The 18,743-nt window shown below is 41.3% G+C and overlaps 1 protein-coding gene across 1 annotated transcript in view; it reads left to right on the top strand.

Annotated features, from left to right (window-relative positions):
• Positions 1 to 18,743, top strand: part of wscd1a (WSC domain containing 1a) — a 63,543-nt gene that overhangs the window by 22,638 nt on the left and 22,162 nt on the right. Inside the window, exon 4 of the mRNA XM_072243124.1 lies at positions 11,982 to 12,103. Coding sequence (XP_072099225.1) covers positions 11,982 to 12,103 — 122 coding nt within the window. The remainder of the gene's footprint in view (positions 1 to 11,981; positions 12,104 to 18,743) is intronic.

The raw sequence follows: 18,743 nt of genomic DNA on the forward strand, positions 1-18,743 counted from the left end.
AGCGAAACAAGCATTTCAGAAGTTTCACCAGATGTTCCTCCGTGCTTCTCACGTCCGTCTCCATCAAATCAGGATTGTGCACAGCATCCTACTTGACAGATAACCGATATTCATTCTGGATTGGCGGCTGCACGCTGCATCGTGCTGCCATCTTCTCTTCTGCAGATATATTTGAAGTCCAGCTCCAACCTGGGTTTAAAAGAGGCTGGACAAGAAAGAGTCAGTTCAGTTCATAGTGTATCTGAGTTTGATTGCAACATTTATGAAAGGTATTGGATAAGTACATGGATGCAAGACGTATGGAGGGTGAAGATCCAGGTGTGGGTCAATTGGACTAAGCAGAATAACAGGTTTGTCACAGGCTCAATGGGCCAAAGGGTCTGTTTCTGTACTGTAGGGCTCTATGGCTCAATTAGGTCAGTAAGTTATTGACACTAACACTTTTGACCTAGCATGCTTTGTAAATTTAATAGAACCTAGGAAAGCTGGGAGCTAAAGGCAGGTGAAAACAGCTACTACAGGAAAGTAAGCGATTCGCACCTTGTGCTCCCAATTCCCACTCCCTCAGTCCCTCAAATTATCCTCTTTCAATGAGGTGAGGTGTCAAATCTCACATCTATGGTCAATGGGCTCCCACACTTCCAGAGAAGCATAACATACAACTTACTATAGGAGTACTCTGCTCTGGAGGTGCTCACCACAGATTAGAAGACTAAAACCGACCAATAAGATCAACTTCAGTAAACATGAGAAAGTCTTCAGAAGCTAGAAATCCAAAGAAACACATAAAAAATGATGGAGGAACTCAGCAGGTCAGGCAGCATCTATGGAAATGAAGGAACAGTCAATGTTCTTCTGGACTGAAAAAGAAGGGGGGGGATGCCAGAATAAAAAGTTGGGGTGAGGGGAAAGAGGCTGGCCGGATATTATATTATGGCAACTTCCATAGTATGCAGGGAATCTGAAATCTTTGCTTTTCCCAACAGAACCTACCCCTCTCTGCTCATAGAGCTTGCTGCTGTTAAAACTCGGTTCTGAATTCTACTGCATCTCAGTTGACTTAGAATTCACCTGTTCTCAATGACATTTCGTTCTCAGTCCCTGCATTATTTTCATGGTTCTCCATTCTCATTGGTTAGTGAGACATCCAGTGGCGGGTTCTGAACAATCAGCCAACAAAATATCCAATCAAAAGGCAGTTAAGTAACGGCAGAAGCTGTTAGCTGCCCTGAAGCTGCAAAGTACTGCCCAATACTGTATACTGAACACATTTATTTCCATACATTAATTTGGCAGTGCACAGTGGTTAACATGTCTTTCATGTAAGGGCCCTTGACAGTAACTTTATATTCCGCATGAGGCCCAAGACCTCACATGCAATGAAATGGGTGGAGAGGGAATGGGGTAGAGGAACAGTTGGTGCATCAATGAAGGGGTGGAGGGCTGGGTGAGGTGGGGGTGTGGAAAGTGTGGTCATGGACAAGATGGGATTGGATTGTTGGGGAGTGGGGGGAAGCAAGGGAAAGACTCAGCAGGGGGTCTGTAACATAAAGATCTACCTATGTTTAGGTAGATCGAGGCACTGAACTTGATAGGCCTGGATGTGCCCAAGGAATTTAAGGATCAACAAAGTAGGCCTTACATTCTCAGTTAACTGCCCGCAGGGGCATTCAAACAACCATATCACGCCTTTGGATGCAACTGCACCGATTCTAGGACCTATGTCCTGTTGTGAGCACTGTGTTTGGAAAACCAGAGAGGAAAATTTCAAACCTTCTAAACCATGCATGGGGCAAATAAATGCTGAGCTACAAAATAGCACTTCTGTGTCATGTTATCTGACACCTTAACAAAAACTTGCCTTTATCAAAAAAAATGTTTTTATGGAAGTGAGTCAGCAGGGTTGTGTAGCAGCACTATTACAGCACCAGCATGGATGTCCTCTGGTTTTTTCTCACATTCCAAAGACAAGCACATGGTTAGAGTTAGTAGGTTGTGGACGTGCTATGTTGGTGCTGGAAGCATCGCGATATTTGTGGGCTGCCCCAGCACAATCCTCACTGATTTGATGCAAATGACGCATTTTACTGTATGTTTTGATGCACATGTGACAAATAAAGCTAATTTTATAAATCTTACAGAGAGAAGTTTACAGCATTTTGCAGTCAAAATTTAGCCCCAAGTTACAAAGAACAGGCAGTCTAAAGACAGGAGGTCTGAGGAGAAAGACAAGGGGGACCTCCTGTCCCATGATCCTCTCATATCCCCTTTGCCAATCACCTGTCCAGCTCTTGGCTCCATCCCTCCCCCTCCTGTCTTCTCCTATCATTTTGGATCTCCCCCTCCCCCTCCCACTTTCAAATCTCTTACTAACTCTTCCTTCAGTTAGTCCTGACGAAGGGTCTCGGCCCGAAACGTCGACTGTACCTCTTCCTAGAGATGCTGCCTGGCCTGCTGCGTTCACCAGCAACTTTGATGTGTGTTGCTTGAATTTCCAGCATCTGCAGAATTCCTGTTGTTAGAATTTACAAATCATTTCAAGTGTTACAAGCACAAGAAACTCTCCAGATGCTGAAAATGTTGCATAACAGTGCTGGAGGAACTCAGCAGGTAAGGCAGCATCTGTTGTAGGGAATAAACAGTCGACATTTCGGGCCAAGATCCTTCATTTGGACTCAATTTGTTACATTTATTTTGTCTTGTGTCTTTTTCTCTCTCCAAATCTGATACTTCTCTCCTTTTCATTTTTATTCTATTTTGAATCTGTTTAACTCCCAATCCTCACTCCATCAATAAAAAAAAGATAATTTTTTTTTCCTGCTTTACACTCCTCTTGTCCCTCCAAAATTACCTCCACCTTCAGGAGGGAATAGTCCAAAATAAAAAAGACACAGACCAGTAAGGATTGTTGAAACAGAAATGGAGACAAAGTAGGTTACTACAAGCTAGTTAGTTCTATATCTGTCGGGGGGAAGGGGAATATTAAAAAGCTATTTGTAAAGCCATTTTAGCAAGTCACTTAAGATTTTTTTAAAAAATCAAGCTAATAGGGCAGTGGTTCAGTCAAAGAGAAATCATGTTGAAGTCATCTATTTGAGCTCTTTGAAGAGGAAACATGCTGTTGATAAAGGGGAACTGTGAAATTGCAATAATTTGATTTCAAAAGGCAATTTATACATTACTGCAACAGAGACTATTGTGAAAAATAGAAGCCCATTGTATAGCTGTTAGAAAATGGGTTGGTTATCAGGAAAAAAAGCAAGCATAAACAGATCTTTTCCTGGTTGTTAAGGTGAAACACCAGGCCCCAGCGGTGATTACAATTAATTCAGACAACCTGTGGTGTAGTTGCTAAACCTGCTGATGTGGCAAAGTTAGACAGTTTAGTGGATCATGTAGAGCACATGCGGTGGTGCTGTCTGATCTGCTGAGTTCCTCCGGTATTTTGTGTGTGTCGACCGTGTACTGATACAGATAGATTAAGTGAGTAGTGAAAGTTCTGTCAAATGAAATATAATATAATAAAAAACAAAAATTGTCCATTTGGCTGGCGAATGCAGAGACCTGAAGTGTAATGGAATCTAGGTGTCTGAGTGTATGGTTGAGAAAAGGCTAGAGTGCTGGTTTCAGCAAGTCATTAGGCGAGCTATCAGAACAATACAGTTTATTGCCGAGGAATTGAATACATTCCTGGAGTTTATGCTTCAGTTTCAGCTTTGGGAAACTCAAGCCTGGAGTACTGTGTGCAACATCCGTTTCTATATCTAGAGAAGGATTAGATTATGAGGACGCGCAGTCCTCTTTCATTGTCGTTTAGTAACGCATGCATTAAGAAATGATACAATGTTCCTCCAGTGTGATTTCACAGAAACACAAGGCAGACCAAGACTGAAAAACTGACAAAAACTACATAATTATAACATATAGTTACAACAGTGCAAGCAATACCTTAATTTGATAGCGAACAGACCATTGGCACGGTAAAAAAGAAGTCTCAAAGTCTCTCGAAAGTCCAATTATCTCACGCAGACATAGAAGGAAGAAAACTCTCCCTGCCATGAGCTTCCAGCGCCGCAAACTTACCGATGCAGCACCCTGGAAGTACCCGACCACAGTCCGATTCGGAGTCCGTGCGAAAACTTCGAGCCTCCGACACCGAGCACCATCTCTGCCGAGCGCTTCGACCCCATCCCTGGCTGCCAGCAACAGGCAAAGCCGAGGACTTGGGGCCTTCCCCTTCGGAGATGTTAATGCATTGGCAGCATTTCAGAGAAGGTCCAAAGGGTCAGAGATTCAAAGTACATTTATTATCCAAGTATGAATGCTACAACCCTGGGATTCGTCTTCCCATCCACAGTCACAGGACATCGAAACCTGTTCAAGGAAAACATTAAACACCCAACACGCAAAATAAAAGAACATTTCATGCAAGCTGCAAAAATGAGCAAAAACACTGAATATAAAACATCAAATCACAATGTCTTTGAAATGATCTAGGAATATTCAGTTCAGTTCAGTTCAGTTTAGCAGTATCAGTTGTTTACTGTAGGCCACAGAGCCAGTCTGCCCCGCTCAAAATTGCACAACGTAACAACTATAAAAAAGGAGTAACCAAAAACCAGAAACACATCATAACAAGAGCTACAGGGTCCAATTTACAAACCGCATCGATTACACCTTCCCCAAGACCCAGGACCCCGGCACCATCTTCCAGCAGCTTCAAGTGAGAGGGAGGGAGTAACCAGTCAAATACAGGTGGACTGCACTGAATATCCGCTCATCTTCTGTTCGCATCCTCATTCATTTCAGTCTTGCTAGGTGCTTTAATTGGTGAGATCAGCGAGAAATTTATTACATCTATACGTTGAACTGGCATGTTCTGTGAGATGAGGTTGGGCGTGCTATCTTATATGTGCTATAGTTTAGAAGAGCAAGTGGGGATGACTGAAGGTGTCGGAACCCTCAGGATCTTATATCAGCATGGATATGAAGAGGATGTTTTTTCTTCTGAGAAATAGAGGTCACTGCTCTCAATGTGAGAGTTGCCTTGTGGCATGGTGATTTTTCTCTTCTTTCAAAGTGTTGTGAATCTTCAGAACACTCTCCCTCAAAGTAAGTGGAAGCAGAATGTTTTTATTTTTAAGGCTAAGGTTGAAAGATGCAAGATAAAACTAAAGGGCTATAGGGGGTTAAACTCGGTGTAGGTAGGCCAGAATGCGGAGCTGAGATGAGCTATAATCTTGGTAAATAATGGAACCGGCTTGAAAGGCCAAATGCCCACTCCTGGTCCTAACTTATATGTTTTTGTGTATCACGTGCAGCAACCACACCTATCTGACCCACCTCCAACCCTGATCTAGTAAAATATGTCCAATATTCCTGCTTCCTTCACATAATGCATTCTGTAAAACATAAGACATTGGTAAAATGAAAGGAATATGTTAGTACGTACAACTCTGATGATGATGGGGCTTTAATGACCAAATACTGAGGAAATGTTGGCGAAAAGCTTATTTTGACAACTACTGATTTGTTTACATTGGCTATGAAATTTCAAGGTTATGAGTGCAATCCAATGTCTGGCATAATATAATTCAGTCCAGCTAGTATTACGCAGCTCTAAATACTGTAATTGATTCAATTTCTGTGTTGCCCTGCCTTTCAGATTTTTGTTTATTAAATTATTTATTAATTTTGTTGCAGACATCGACTAGAGGTAGTCAGGTTGAACCTTTTTTGGATCCGTTTTCCTCTTTTGTTCAGCCGTGGACAGTCTGCAAATCTGCTTTTTAAGTGCAAGCCTTCCTTTGGTGTTACAGCTGGCGCAGGTGTTCCCATAGTGAAAGAGTAGGAGATGGCATATCTAAGGGAAGAAAATTCAATGGAATAGTGATCACTTTATCCAGAATTGTAGTGACAAATATATCACAACATGAGTCGGGCGTTAATTATTGCAAGAGCCAAAAAATAGACCAAATTGTAGGGAGAGAGATTTCAGAATATTTAATTAGGCTGTGCATCTCTAATCTCAAGTACATGTTTTGCTGGAAGACTGCACTGTTGACTTGCATTCTTGTTCTCTCAAGATGTAACGACAATTTCCCTTGTTTTAACTTAATTGTTTTGTCACATATCGTAATTATATTGGTTGTTATTATCATACAATGCATTCAAGTGAACACTTCAATAGCAGCGGAGAAGGTACGGCTGTGAGGAGAAGAGTGCGTTCAACTTCCGATGCGGACTTGGGTTGGCGGAATAGAGAGGGAGCTGCAAGAAGACTGCATCTGCAAGCTCCACTGCATTAGCTAGGTATCTTGAGATACAAAGATGGCGCTTTTCTTTAGCAGGGAGTTAGGGTGGTGGTGGTGAAATTTTGATATTAAGGAGGATGCTGTAATTTTACAGATTTTTGGGCAGGTGTTATTGTCATGGAGTACTACAGCACCGAAGCAGGCCCTTCGGCCTATCTAGTCCATGCCAACCTGTTTTTTCTGCTTCGTCCCATGCACCCGCACTCAGAGCAGAGCTCTCCATACCCCTTCATCCACGGAACTATCCAAATTTCTCTTCAGTGTTGCAGTTCAACTGGCATCTACCACTTCTGCTGGCAGCTCGTTCCACCTTCACATCACCATCTGAGTGGAAAAAGATCCCCCTCAGGTTCCCTTAAACATTTCACCTTTCACCCTAAACACATCTATGCCCCTCTTAATTCTGTACACCTCTGAGATTCCACCTCATTCTCCTGCCCTCCAGAGGAAAATCCTAACCTATTCAATCTTTCCCTATAATTCAGGCCTTCAGATCCCAGCAACATCCATTGACTTATGAAGGACCATGAGTCCTGTTGAAGGGTCTCGGTCTGTAATGTCAACGATACGCTTTTCCGTAGATGCTGCCTGGTCTGCTGAGTTCCTCCAGCATTTTGAATGTGCCAAAAGCTGTCTTTGCAGTCCTATCCACATCTGTCATTACTTTCACAGAATTATGGATTTCTATTCTTTGATCTCCTTGTTTACCTCACACCTCAATGCACTATCATTCACTGCGCAAGTCCTACCCTGCTGTGTCCTCCCAAAATTCAACACCTCAGATTTATCTGCATTAAATTCTATCTGCCATTTTGCAGCCCATTTTCCCAGCTGGTCCAGATCATGCTACAGACTTTGATAGCCTTCTTTGTGGCTTACTGTGCACCCAGTCTTGGTGTGAACCGCAAGTTTGCTGATCCAGTGTATCATCTAAATCTAGAACGTAGACAGTAACAACAGATGCAGCACCAATCCCTGAAGCTCACTGCTATCCTGGGCACTTTCTACACAAACTCTAATGGGAGTTTCTCTATCTCTATCTCTATCTATCTACCTCTATCTTAACTCTCTTAACTATCTGTTGCAGCCTGATCTGCATTATTGCATTGTCTGTTTTCAGATTTCCGTCATCTGCCATTTTGATTGTTTTGACTAGCAGTTCGACCGTGCTCTTGTCCTAGGTATTTGGTTGTCTGATACTATGTTAAACCAAAGTCCTGCCAGGCAAATAATAAAGGTCTTGTGCCCAAGTTGATAAAGAGTATAGAGATCTTCTAGCATCCAGCCCGGGTATCCTCTCACCAGCAATTATCATCAAAAGTATTATTAAGTGACTTGTCAGCTCATTCCTGTCTTGTGAGACCTTGTTGGCTTAGAATACCTGCACTTCAAAGTGATTTGCAGTGTGTGGACTTTTAAGGTATGTTAACAGGCCAAGGTACCCTACACATTCATTTTGAGCACCCCTTTCAGAAATGCTTGGGGCTAGGAGTGTTGCAGATTTTGGAATATTTGTATCTATATAATGATATTCCTTGGGGACGGGACCCAAGTCTAAACACAAAATCCATTTACATTACACATACAACTTATACGTATACCCTGAAGGTAGTTTTATATCATTTTTAATGGCTATCACTATGTTGGTCACACAGGTAGACAGTCAGTGGCTGTATGGCATTGCTATCATTCCCAACCCTATGTAGCAAGATGGCGCCAGTGACCAACGCAATTGATGATGATGTCCTGCAAACAGTTCACAAAACTACTTCTTCTTCGTTTAAATATATGTCTAAAACTAATCTGTGTACGATTGGAGCCTGTAATTTACATTTTGACAATGTGTTTTTGGGCTGACTCAGCGATCTGTTGCTTTTGCTGTCTCTGAGGGAGTTTGGCCTGTTGCGGAGCGAGGCTGATAACTGTATGTGCAGCCTAATGGCAGATCGCGAACCCATGATTGGCTCCATTACTCGCCGATCCCGCCAATTAAATCGCCGAGCAAGTGAGAGTGGACGGTGAGTGGGTGTTCAGCACCATCTGCTGTGTTTCACCGGACTCTCTCTGACTCTTGCTGCTGCCAGAGGAAGGTGCAGGAGTCTTGGGTCTTGGGCAAGGTTTCATCAGCAGTTTGTGGATTGGATTCATTTTTTATGGGGCTCTGCAGTTCTTGTCGTATGTCTTTTTTGTTTCTGGTTACATTATTTTTATTGCTATTTTGATGGGAGTACTTCGATGCAGACTGGCTGTGCAGCCTACAGTCAGTGAACAACGTAGCGTTAAATTGGACTGAAATGAACTACGCTGAACATTCTTATACTGTTGCAATAACTCTGCAGTTTGATGTTTAATATTCTGTGTGTTGTTCGTTCATTTTTTTGCTGCCTGTGTAATTTGTTCTTTTTTAGCGCAGACAGTGTTTGATGTTTTCCTTTGAACAGGGTTCCATGGTGCTTCTTTGTTTTGGGGCTGCCTGCAGGAAGAGTGTGTACATACTTTGATAATAAATGTACCTTGAATCTTTGACTTTGAATTTATCTGCTGCCAGTAAGCAGTCTTTGTCTTACACTTAAACAAGAAAATCTGTAGATGCTGAAAATCCAATTAACGCACACAAAATGCTGGAAGAGCTCAGCTGGCCAGGCAGCATCTATGTAAAAGAGTAAACAGTTGACGTTTTGGGCCGAGACTCTTCACCAGACCTGATGAAGGATCTTAGCCCGAAACGTCGACTGTTAACTCTTTTACATAGATACTGCCTGGCCTGCTGAGTTCTTCCAGCATTCTGTGTGTGTCGTTCATCACACGTATGTATTGATGCAGACATTCAGCATGCCAGATTTTTGTCAGCAACTATTTGGCCAACTCATCAATGAGTTTCTGTGCTGCTTTGTGATCAGCTGACATTTTATCACCACAAATCTCTAAAAATTTAATGCCATGTATTTTCTTGAATTTTTACAACCAGCCTGCTGAATATTTACAATTACCTTCAATTTTCAGTTTTTCGTGTTAGATCTTTGCTTGCTTCATGATCAGGATATCGTTAAGCAGCATATGTTCACTCTGACACTGACAAATCCACTCCCTCAATACACAATCAAATATCTTCATTTTTCACTTTATGCAGTGTTTTTCTATTTTTCATTAACTTCTGTTCTTTACATATGTGAGGTCACTTCTCTGAACTGTGGTGCACCAAGACCTACCTGCACATCACCTGGGAACCTTCCTAGCGCCTTATGGAATTTTCCAATTGTGACATTATGTCAGCGCTCAAAACAATTTCGGGTTTCTGATGTTTTCAGATTTTGAAATTTCGGATAAGGGGTGCCTAACCTGTAATATTGTTGCTGCTTCAACCTGCATTATTGTTACGACCTTTGCAACAGACACTGCCAGTCTTGCATTGCTTCTGTCAGCCACAGATGGCACTACACAAACAACCTAGATAGCCAGGACACAATATCCATGGTCGATCTAGACCAGCGAAAGGCCATACCATATAACCAGTTTACACTCTATGTATAGACAATAGACAACAGGTAATAGGTGCAGGAGTAGGCCATTCGGCCCTTCAAGCCAGCACTGCCATTCACTGTGATCATGGCTGATCATCCACAATCAGTACCCCGTTCCTGCCTTCTCCCCATATCCCTCAACTCCGCTATCATTAAGAGCTCTATCTAACTCTTCCTTGAAAGCATCCAGAGAATTGGCCTCCACTGCCTTCTGAGGCAGAGCATTCCACAGATCCACAACTCTCTGGGTGAAAGAGTTTTTCCTCAACTCTGTTCTAAATGGCCTACCCCTTATTCTCAAATTGTGGCCTCTGGTTCTGGACTCCCCCAACATCGGAAACATGTTTCTATATTCTAAATATAGAATATTTAGCATCAGGAAACACGCATAAACAGATGCTGGTGAATTTTCCTTTAGGATCATCTTGGCCTGTCAAGACATTAAAACCACTTGCAAGACTTAATGAAGTTTAAGGAGAATAGTTCAATTTAAAACAAATAATTTAGTTCTGTTTTCTATTGATAAAAATCTTGGAATAGATCTGAAATTTTGGAAGTGTTCGGCTGGTGAGGCAGCTTTCTTGGAGAGGAAATCAGAATTCATATGCAGTTCAATGATCTTTGAAAAGAATAGTTATACTAAACCAAGAAATCATCAACTTGAAATATTAACTATTTTTCTTTTTACAGATATTTGACTTTCTGAGTTCCTCCAGCATTTTCAATTTCACTTTAGATTTTTAGCATCTGCAATTTGTTTTTATATAAAAGTGACTGAAAGAGGCAAATAAAAAATAATTATGAAGTTTACAACTTTATTAGAATATCTGTAGATTGGAACGGAATTAAAGCCAAGCATGCTGCTTAGAAGCTGATAATGATTAATACTCTAATTGAGTTGAAATCAGTGGGATAAACAGAAATCTGTTTGCGATCATTTGATGTGATGAACCATGTTGTGATTATTAAATAGAGCTCAGCTTTTTAAAACAAATCACAGCGGATCAATGTGTAATTCTGGTATCTGCTTGGATTTTATTTGGAAACAGAACAGAATTAATTTGATCCATTGCAAGAGCAAGAACTTGCATTCAAACGCAACTTTTAATGGATAACACGGTCCAGTTTGATTCACGGACATCCTCCGTGTGACAACAAATTGAAGAAAGAAATGTTCAAGGAAAGTTGTACCTTGATCAAAGAAATATTTTGAAAGTGGATCTTAAAGAAGAATGGAGAGAGAGAGAGAGAGAAGAGCATAATACTAATTGGGCTCTTACAAATTAATGAAAAAAAAATTAAGAAGGACAAGAAATGTGATTATTCAGTATTTGTTAGGATTAGAGCAATAAAGGAAACAATGTTCCTTTGAACCTTAATCCTCCTTCTATTCTTAAATTAAAAATAACATTATATTTTGGGCAACGTTTCAAGATAAAATATTACCAGCAGCAGACCCAGTACTCTTCCTTCTCATTCAAATAAAATATAGTTGCTGGGTCAGTCAGCAGCTAATCGTCACTACACATTATCTGCTGACTTTCATGGACATAGCCATGAGTGAAATTCTGTTATTTCAGTTCTCAATAATTGTTTAGCAACCCTTAACTCTGCAGTTCTATTCAGATTAATTTATCGAACTATGAGGTATCCTCTATCATATCAAGTATCACTTCATCACGCTCTCAAATATATAACTTTTTAAAGAATTAGAACAATTTTGATTCATTAATAATTTAATCTGTATATTGTCACATTCTCAAGTTTTTAATATCAATTCTATGCTATTAATTGAGGTTTTTTGTCACTGGTCCTCATTTGTCTTGGTTTTATCTTTTGTATTGATTACGCTCCACAAAGAAACCAAATGTTCTTTCCTTCTATTTAATTCAAGTTGCTGCTGTTATCCATATGTATTGACTGCCATTCTTAGTGTTTGAAAAGGTTGTGAAATGTTTCTTCAAAAATCTCCCACAGGCAACCAAACTAAAGCTGCAGTCTCTGGTTTGGGTGAGCAGCACTTCCAACGCAGTTAGCAGAGTCATAGCCTATGCTCATTTATGAAAATAAATTGTCTTTTCAGTAAATGCTTCAACAGTTCCGTTGTTGTTGACTTAAAGTAATAAGCCCTTTTATGTTGCTTCAGATAGGAATGTTCTCTATCGAGGATGTTTCAAGGTACCTGCGAATCTAACAGAAACCTTCCCCGTCTATTCGATCCAGCCTAACCTGACTGTTGTTAAATGCACTGAGTTCTGTACTAAAAAGGTAAGTGCAATTTTCCACTATAGAAGATCAGTGATTGTAATAGCGTGTAGGTTTTGGTCTTTGTTTGAAATGTGTAAAGGCTGAAGGTGTAAGATTTACAAAATTCCCAGGCAAACGTGGAAGTTCTCACTTGACATGACTCCTCATGCAGTGTCTGTTGTGTAAGCTGAAGTTCCTGAATTGATTCTAGCTGGTTTTGCTCCTCAACCAACTAAAGATTAAACTTTTGAAAATAAAGATGCTTGCTCAAAAAGTGTGAAGGCAAAATCAAAAAGTATATTGAAGTCACATGTTCTCCTTTTCCTGACCTGCTCTGTCATACAATGTTGAGGGGAAAATAGACTTTGGCTTTTTCACATGCTTGCAGCAAGCTGGCATTCACTGGCTTGTGATTGTTATCTTACCATATTCTCCTCGGGGAGCCGTGTACTCTCTATCGATTTCTTCCATTGTACCGTCTCTGGGAGGGCATTTTCCCCTCTCTTCACCAGCCAATCCTTCGTAAGAAACAGAAACACAAACAGAAAGAGGAGTAAGTCATTTGGTCATTCAAACCTGCTGGACAACTTAGGGTGCTCACGGCTGATCTTTTTAAAATTCAAAACCTTGGCTGGGGTATGCAGACGAGGAGGAGGAGAAAGAAACTTGCCTAGAGACCAAGCCCTGTTGGCAGTGTTAATTGTTTTATACAATAACTACACGCAATACACTTAAATTTATTTCCATTGTAATATCATCCTTGGGTAAATGTCTGTCTAATGATGCTTGATCATTATCATCTGAGCATCATTGCATGGGATAGTATTTCCCTGTGTTTTTGTTACATTAATGTGCCTTTTCTTTCTGCGCTATGACAATGGACCAACTTTGTTTATAGTATTTTTCTTTACACTTCAGTTTTTTTTTCAGATTCTGATTCATTTTCAATGAAATGATGGGCCTGAACATCATATTGAGGAAAATTGACAAAGATTAACTATTACCTATAACGTGAGAGCTGAAATCAGTGGAGTTATGTCATAGGGTATGGTTACACAATGTCATTGCAGTTTAGAGTTACAGGGATGAGCTGTGCAAATACAGGGGAAGCTAATACCTGATGTGGTGTTTTCTATGGTCATAAAGAAGCACTGCTTGTGAGCATGGTAGTAAATCCTTTCGAATGAAATTTCAATGAATCACAGCAGAGAAGGAAAGCATCAATAAGCAGCCATTCTTTTGCAGCTATTGGGCATAAAAGGTCTAAACCAGTTGGTCACAAACTACCTCCAGCCGTCAGATCAGTTACAGCCTTCAAACCAAAGGGCAGAGCCTCAGCAGGGGGAGCTGATCCCACGTGAGCCACCTGGTCCCATTCAAAACAGTAAAATGCAACATTCTCAAAATCAGGACAAATCACTTTTTTGTCTTAATCATTGTGTCATGAGATCTTACCATGCACGTGCAGCAATAAACCACCTTCCTTTGCCTTCTCATTAAGATATTTAAAAGCCAAGGAAAGAATAGCTCAATGTTAAAATCAGTCACTAAAGTCCCTCAATCATCCTCTTGCCAGCAATTTTAACCTGCTCTCCTGATTTGGCGTTTGGGCTTTTCCTGTGGGTCCAAATGAGAGTGTGACTCGAAAGGCTCAAGAAAGTAATTCTCCTGGCTCCAGCTGATAATTAGGGTAAGGGCCATTGGTATTAGTATTCACACAAATTTTCTATACTGGTAATTACCTGTGAATCAGGATCATTCATTTGATATGTGGGGAGTTAAAAATGCTGATGGTCTGCACTAGTTCACCTCTGAATAATTGATCTGCTACCCTCAAGAGTAGAATTAGATTTATGATAGTAACCGTCCAGTGCTGTTGAAGAAGAAGAAGAAGAAGAAGAAATCCCTTAACTCCGAGTGGAGTCATCGGGACGCCATCATAACGGTGTATTTTTTTGGCAGGCTTTTTTATTTTTACGAGGCCAAGTTGCTAGCTCGACCCTCAACCCAGCACGGATGGAAAGCATGCAAGAGAGCCGCTGGATTCGATCTCGGAAGTCCGGCGCTGCTGCCACTACACCACCAGCCAGCCCAGTGCGGTTGAGGATCTTGTAAAAGCAATGAGAGGAATAGTCATTTAATCTGTTTTTCATGGTATTGGTGGAGGAATGAATATTGATCACAGCATCAGGCAACCCAGTGTGATCAGTCACATTTACTGGAATTGTACCAGGATGAGATGGCAAGAAAATTACCTTAACCTCTAATTTGGGCTAAGGTAAACTGAAAATGCAGCATTGTCACCATCCTGACCTACACCCCAAAGACAATCCTCCATTTTGGGCTTGGTAGCGTAGCAGTCGGCATAATGCTATTGAAGCACCTGCAACTTCTGGTTCACTTCCGCCGCGGTCTGTAAGGAGTTTGTACGTTCTCAGAACTGTGTGTGTTTCCTCCAGATGCTCTGATTTCCTCCCACGTTCCAAAGAAGTATGGGTGAGTAGGTCAACTTGTCACATGGTTTAACTGGGTGGCACGGGCTCATTGGAACCGAAAGGTCTGCTCCTGTGTTGTATTGCTAAACTGAAGTGTAAGGGTTTTTTCTTTTATGTTACTGCGTAGGCTAATTAAAATGGCTTTTTTGTTATGTTATACTTGAGATGGCTTCTTTGTTATGTTAAATGCTGAGAAAGTTCTGGTGCTAGCACTTTGCTTGGGTTATAATATAGATAACAGAGTAAATGAACCAATTGGGATAGATGTTATTCTTTCTAGTGTGTCTGTAAGTTATTGTGATACGTGGGTTTTGTGGCAGAAGGCGCGACAGAGAGAGAGAGAGAGAGAGAGAGAGAGAGAGAGAGAGAGAGAGAGAGAGAATGGGAGAATGGACAAGGTACCGTGAGTTGGCTAATGGGGTCGGACCCCGAGCAGGAGTCCGAGGTCCAGGGGCTTTGGCAAGGAGAGGAGACGGAGACGGACTCGTGTGGAGTGTCTGGTCGACCACCGTTGTTGGTCCCAGGCGGCAGGTCGAGGTGGTCAGAGGGGATCGAATGGTGAAGAGAGGGTTGTTACTGGAGCTCCAACTGTTTGTGCACGAAGAGATTGAACTTTGATAAGTGTGGCGCCTTTTATTTTCCTTTTATATTTTATCTCTATTAATTATATAGTTCCGTTAATATCTATAAACTGTAATTCATTTAATCGTATCGGGTGTATTATCTGTTATTTGGGCGGGGTGGGGTACATCACACAGCATCCACACAAACTAATTACCCAGGTTGGCGGGGCCAAGGGCTGTTTCCCTAGATGACAGCGAGCCGAGCGACACTGAGGCTTGCCGGGGGGGCTATAGAAGTATACGATCTGCTGATTCGCCATTGGGAATGGCAGTAGACAGCCCAATGCTGTGAGGCCTATGTGAAGGAAACTACTTACCATCCAAGTCTACAGTGGGAAGTTCCATTTTAATCCCAACAGTAATCCTGCAGAAGCAGTTTTGCATATAGTTGCTGTTATGGTATTGCAGGTGGACAGAGTGGTGAGGAAGGCTTTTGATACACTGGCTTTTATTATTCCGTGCATTGAGTATATCAGTTGGGATATTTTGTTGCAGTTGTACAAGATGTTGGTGAGGCCACATTTGAAATATTGTTTTCAGTTTTCGTCACCCTGCTGTAGGAAAGATGCCATTGAGCTGTAAAGAGTGCAGAGCAGATTTACGAGGATGTTGCTAGAACCTGAGGGGCTGAGTTACGGGGAGAGGTTGAGCAGGTTGCAAATTTTTGCCTTGGAGCATAGGAGAATGAGGGATGATCGAATAGAGGAGTTTAGATAGGATCTATGTGCACAGTCTTATTCCCAGGATTTAGGAATCAAGAACTAGAAGGCAAAATTATAAGGTGAATGGGTAAATATTTAATAGGAGCCTGACAGGAATCTTTTTAAACCCAGAGGGTAGTGGGTATATGGACTTAGCTGCCTGAGGAAGTGGTTGAGGTACATACATTAACAACATTTAAAAGGTATTTGGGCAAGTACAGGGATAGAAAAGTTTTGGAGGAAGATATGGTAAAAATGGGACCTGATTATATGGGAATCTTGGTTGGCATAGACCAACTAGGCCAAAGGGCCCCTTTCTATGCTATATAACTTTATTATTTACTATTATTGTCTTCACTCAGTTTTTATTTGTGTGTTGAAGGATTGTGTATGAAGGCTCAAGTAATCTTTCACTGTTTATTGATGTGTGTTTTGCAATGGTGTACTGAATTGCATTTACTTTTGTGGCCTTAAAAGCAACTTATTGAAGAATAACAACCATTAGAGCATAAGCCTGTTTTAATAGAGACCAGTAGGCTTAAAAATGGGTTATTGCTGTCAGCGGTTAAGTGTGGGTCATAACAGTAAGCAAATTTTATACAGAGCATAATTATGGCCCACATCCAAGCGTTCTGTGCTTAGCTTAAAGCCAAGACATTTATAAGCCTTAATGTAAAGACTAATTTTAAGTAGGCAAGATATTTTAAAAATTTAAATTTTTTGACGCAGTTGTAAAAGTTGCAATGACGTCAAATTTCTCTTTTGATGTGAGAGCATATGAATGTAAGAAATAGGAGCAGGAATATACTACAGGTCCACAATCCCTTATCCGAAATCCTTGGGGCCAGTTGTATTTCAGAATTCAGAATTTTTCGGATTTCAGACCCCGTCTCCCCCCCCGCCCCCCCCCCCACCGATACCAAAAAAAACACGTAAGCTCAAGTCCCTTATTTAACTTGTTTCAGTGCGGTGGACTTTAAGACCCCAGCGGCACACCAAACCTACACACATCCTCCGGTATACTTTAAATCATCTCTAGATTACTTACAATACCTAATACAATGTAAATGCTATGTAAATAATTGTTATACTGTATTGTTTAAGGAATAATGACAAGAAGAAATTTTATTTCCAACAAAAGCATACAATAAAACATAAAAAATATACAGCTTCAAATGAACCGAATCAAACACATGGTAAATGACTTATTGGAATAGATGTAGAATGTCACTGTCACTATAAAACTTCAATAACTTGTCTTTTTATTTATATCACATACAGTGGTAGTTCCGACACTATTTTCTTCAGTAAGACGCCGCACACACACACCACGATCAAGCTTCTGCAATAACTCCACTTGCTGCGTTATTGATAGAGAAGATTCCTTCTCTTTTTCTCATTGTTACCCATAGGGGTATCTGCAGCTCTTTTTGACATTTTCGCAGTGAAATTAAACACAAAGTCAACAGTGAACACAAAGTATCAGCGAACAGCAAATGCACGTGTAACCAGTACGAGCGCTGAGCCACAACTGACGTCGGTTTTCAGAGCTTTCTGGATTTCAGAATTTCAGATAAAGGAATGTGCACCTGTAGTTGTCTGTTTGGATCTTTTCCGCCACCTAGAAAGACCATAACTGACCTTCTACTTTGTCCCAATTGTTTGCATTACCCACCTATCCCTTATTTCACCCAGTTTCTGCAAACCTATGCCCTCATTTCTGTTCTAAGCAGCTTTCTCCTTGTTATGGTACCGTAACCTCTGCCAAGGTAATGACAACCAAGGTAAACATCCTCACTACATCCATCCTGTCAAAGCCTGTATTTACTTTTCAGTTTCAGTTAAGACCATAAGACACAGGGACAGAATTAGACCATTCAGACCATTGAATGCACTCCAGTATTTTATCATGGCTGATCCATTTCCCTCCCAACCTCATTATTCTGCCTTCTCCCTGTAACCTTTCAAGCCCTGACTAAACAAGAACCTATCAAACTCCGCCATAAAAACAGGCAATGACCCAGCCTCCACAGCCGCTTGTGGCAACAAATTCCACAGATTCACCACCCTCCTGCTAAAGATCACCCCTCATTCATCGAAACTCTGTTGACAGCAGACGTAGTTCACTCAGTTGCTCCTTGAAGAGCAAACCTGACAATCCTGGAGCCAGTTTGATGAAGGTTGTCGCTGTTCTTCTATGGCAAGTGCACCATTTTTTTCAGAAAGGAGATACAGTACAAAATACAGTACAATACTGCAGCTGTGATGATATCAAAATCCTAATTGTCAGATGACATCTTTATTCCTGCAACACACATAAAAATTGCTGGTGAACGTAGCAGGCAAGGCAGTATCTCTAGGAAGAGGTACAGTCGACATTTCAGGTTGAGACCCTTCGTCAGGACTAACTGAAAGAAGAACTAGTAAGAGATTTAAAAGTGGGAGGCGGAGGGGGAGATCCAAAATGATAGGAGAAGACAGGAGGGGGAGGGATGGAGCCAAGAGCTGGACAGTTAATTGGCAAAAGGGATATGAGAGGGACAGGAGGCCGAGGGAGAAAGAAAAGGGGGAGGGGGGGAAAAGCCCAGAGGGTGGGCAAGGGGTATAGTGAGAGGGACAGAGGGAGAAAAAGGAGAGAGAGAAAAAGAATGTGTGTATATAAATAAATAACAGATGGGGTATGAGGGGGAGGTGGGACATTAGCGGAAGTTTGAGAAGTCAGTGTTCATGCCATCAGGTTGGAGGCTACCCAGACGGAATATAAGGTGTTGTTCCCCCAACCTGAGTGTGTTTTCATCTTGACAGTAGGGGAGGCCGTGGATAGACATATCAGAATGGGAAT

The sequence above is a fragment of the Mobula birostris genome, chromosome 25, assembly GCF_030028105.1.
Source record: "Mobula birostris isolate sMobBir1 chromosome 25, sMobBir1.hap1, whole genome shotgun sequence".
NCBI lineage: Eukaryota > Metazoa > Chordata > Chondrichthyes > Myliobatiformes > Myliobatidae > Mobula > Mobula birostris.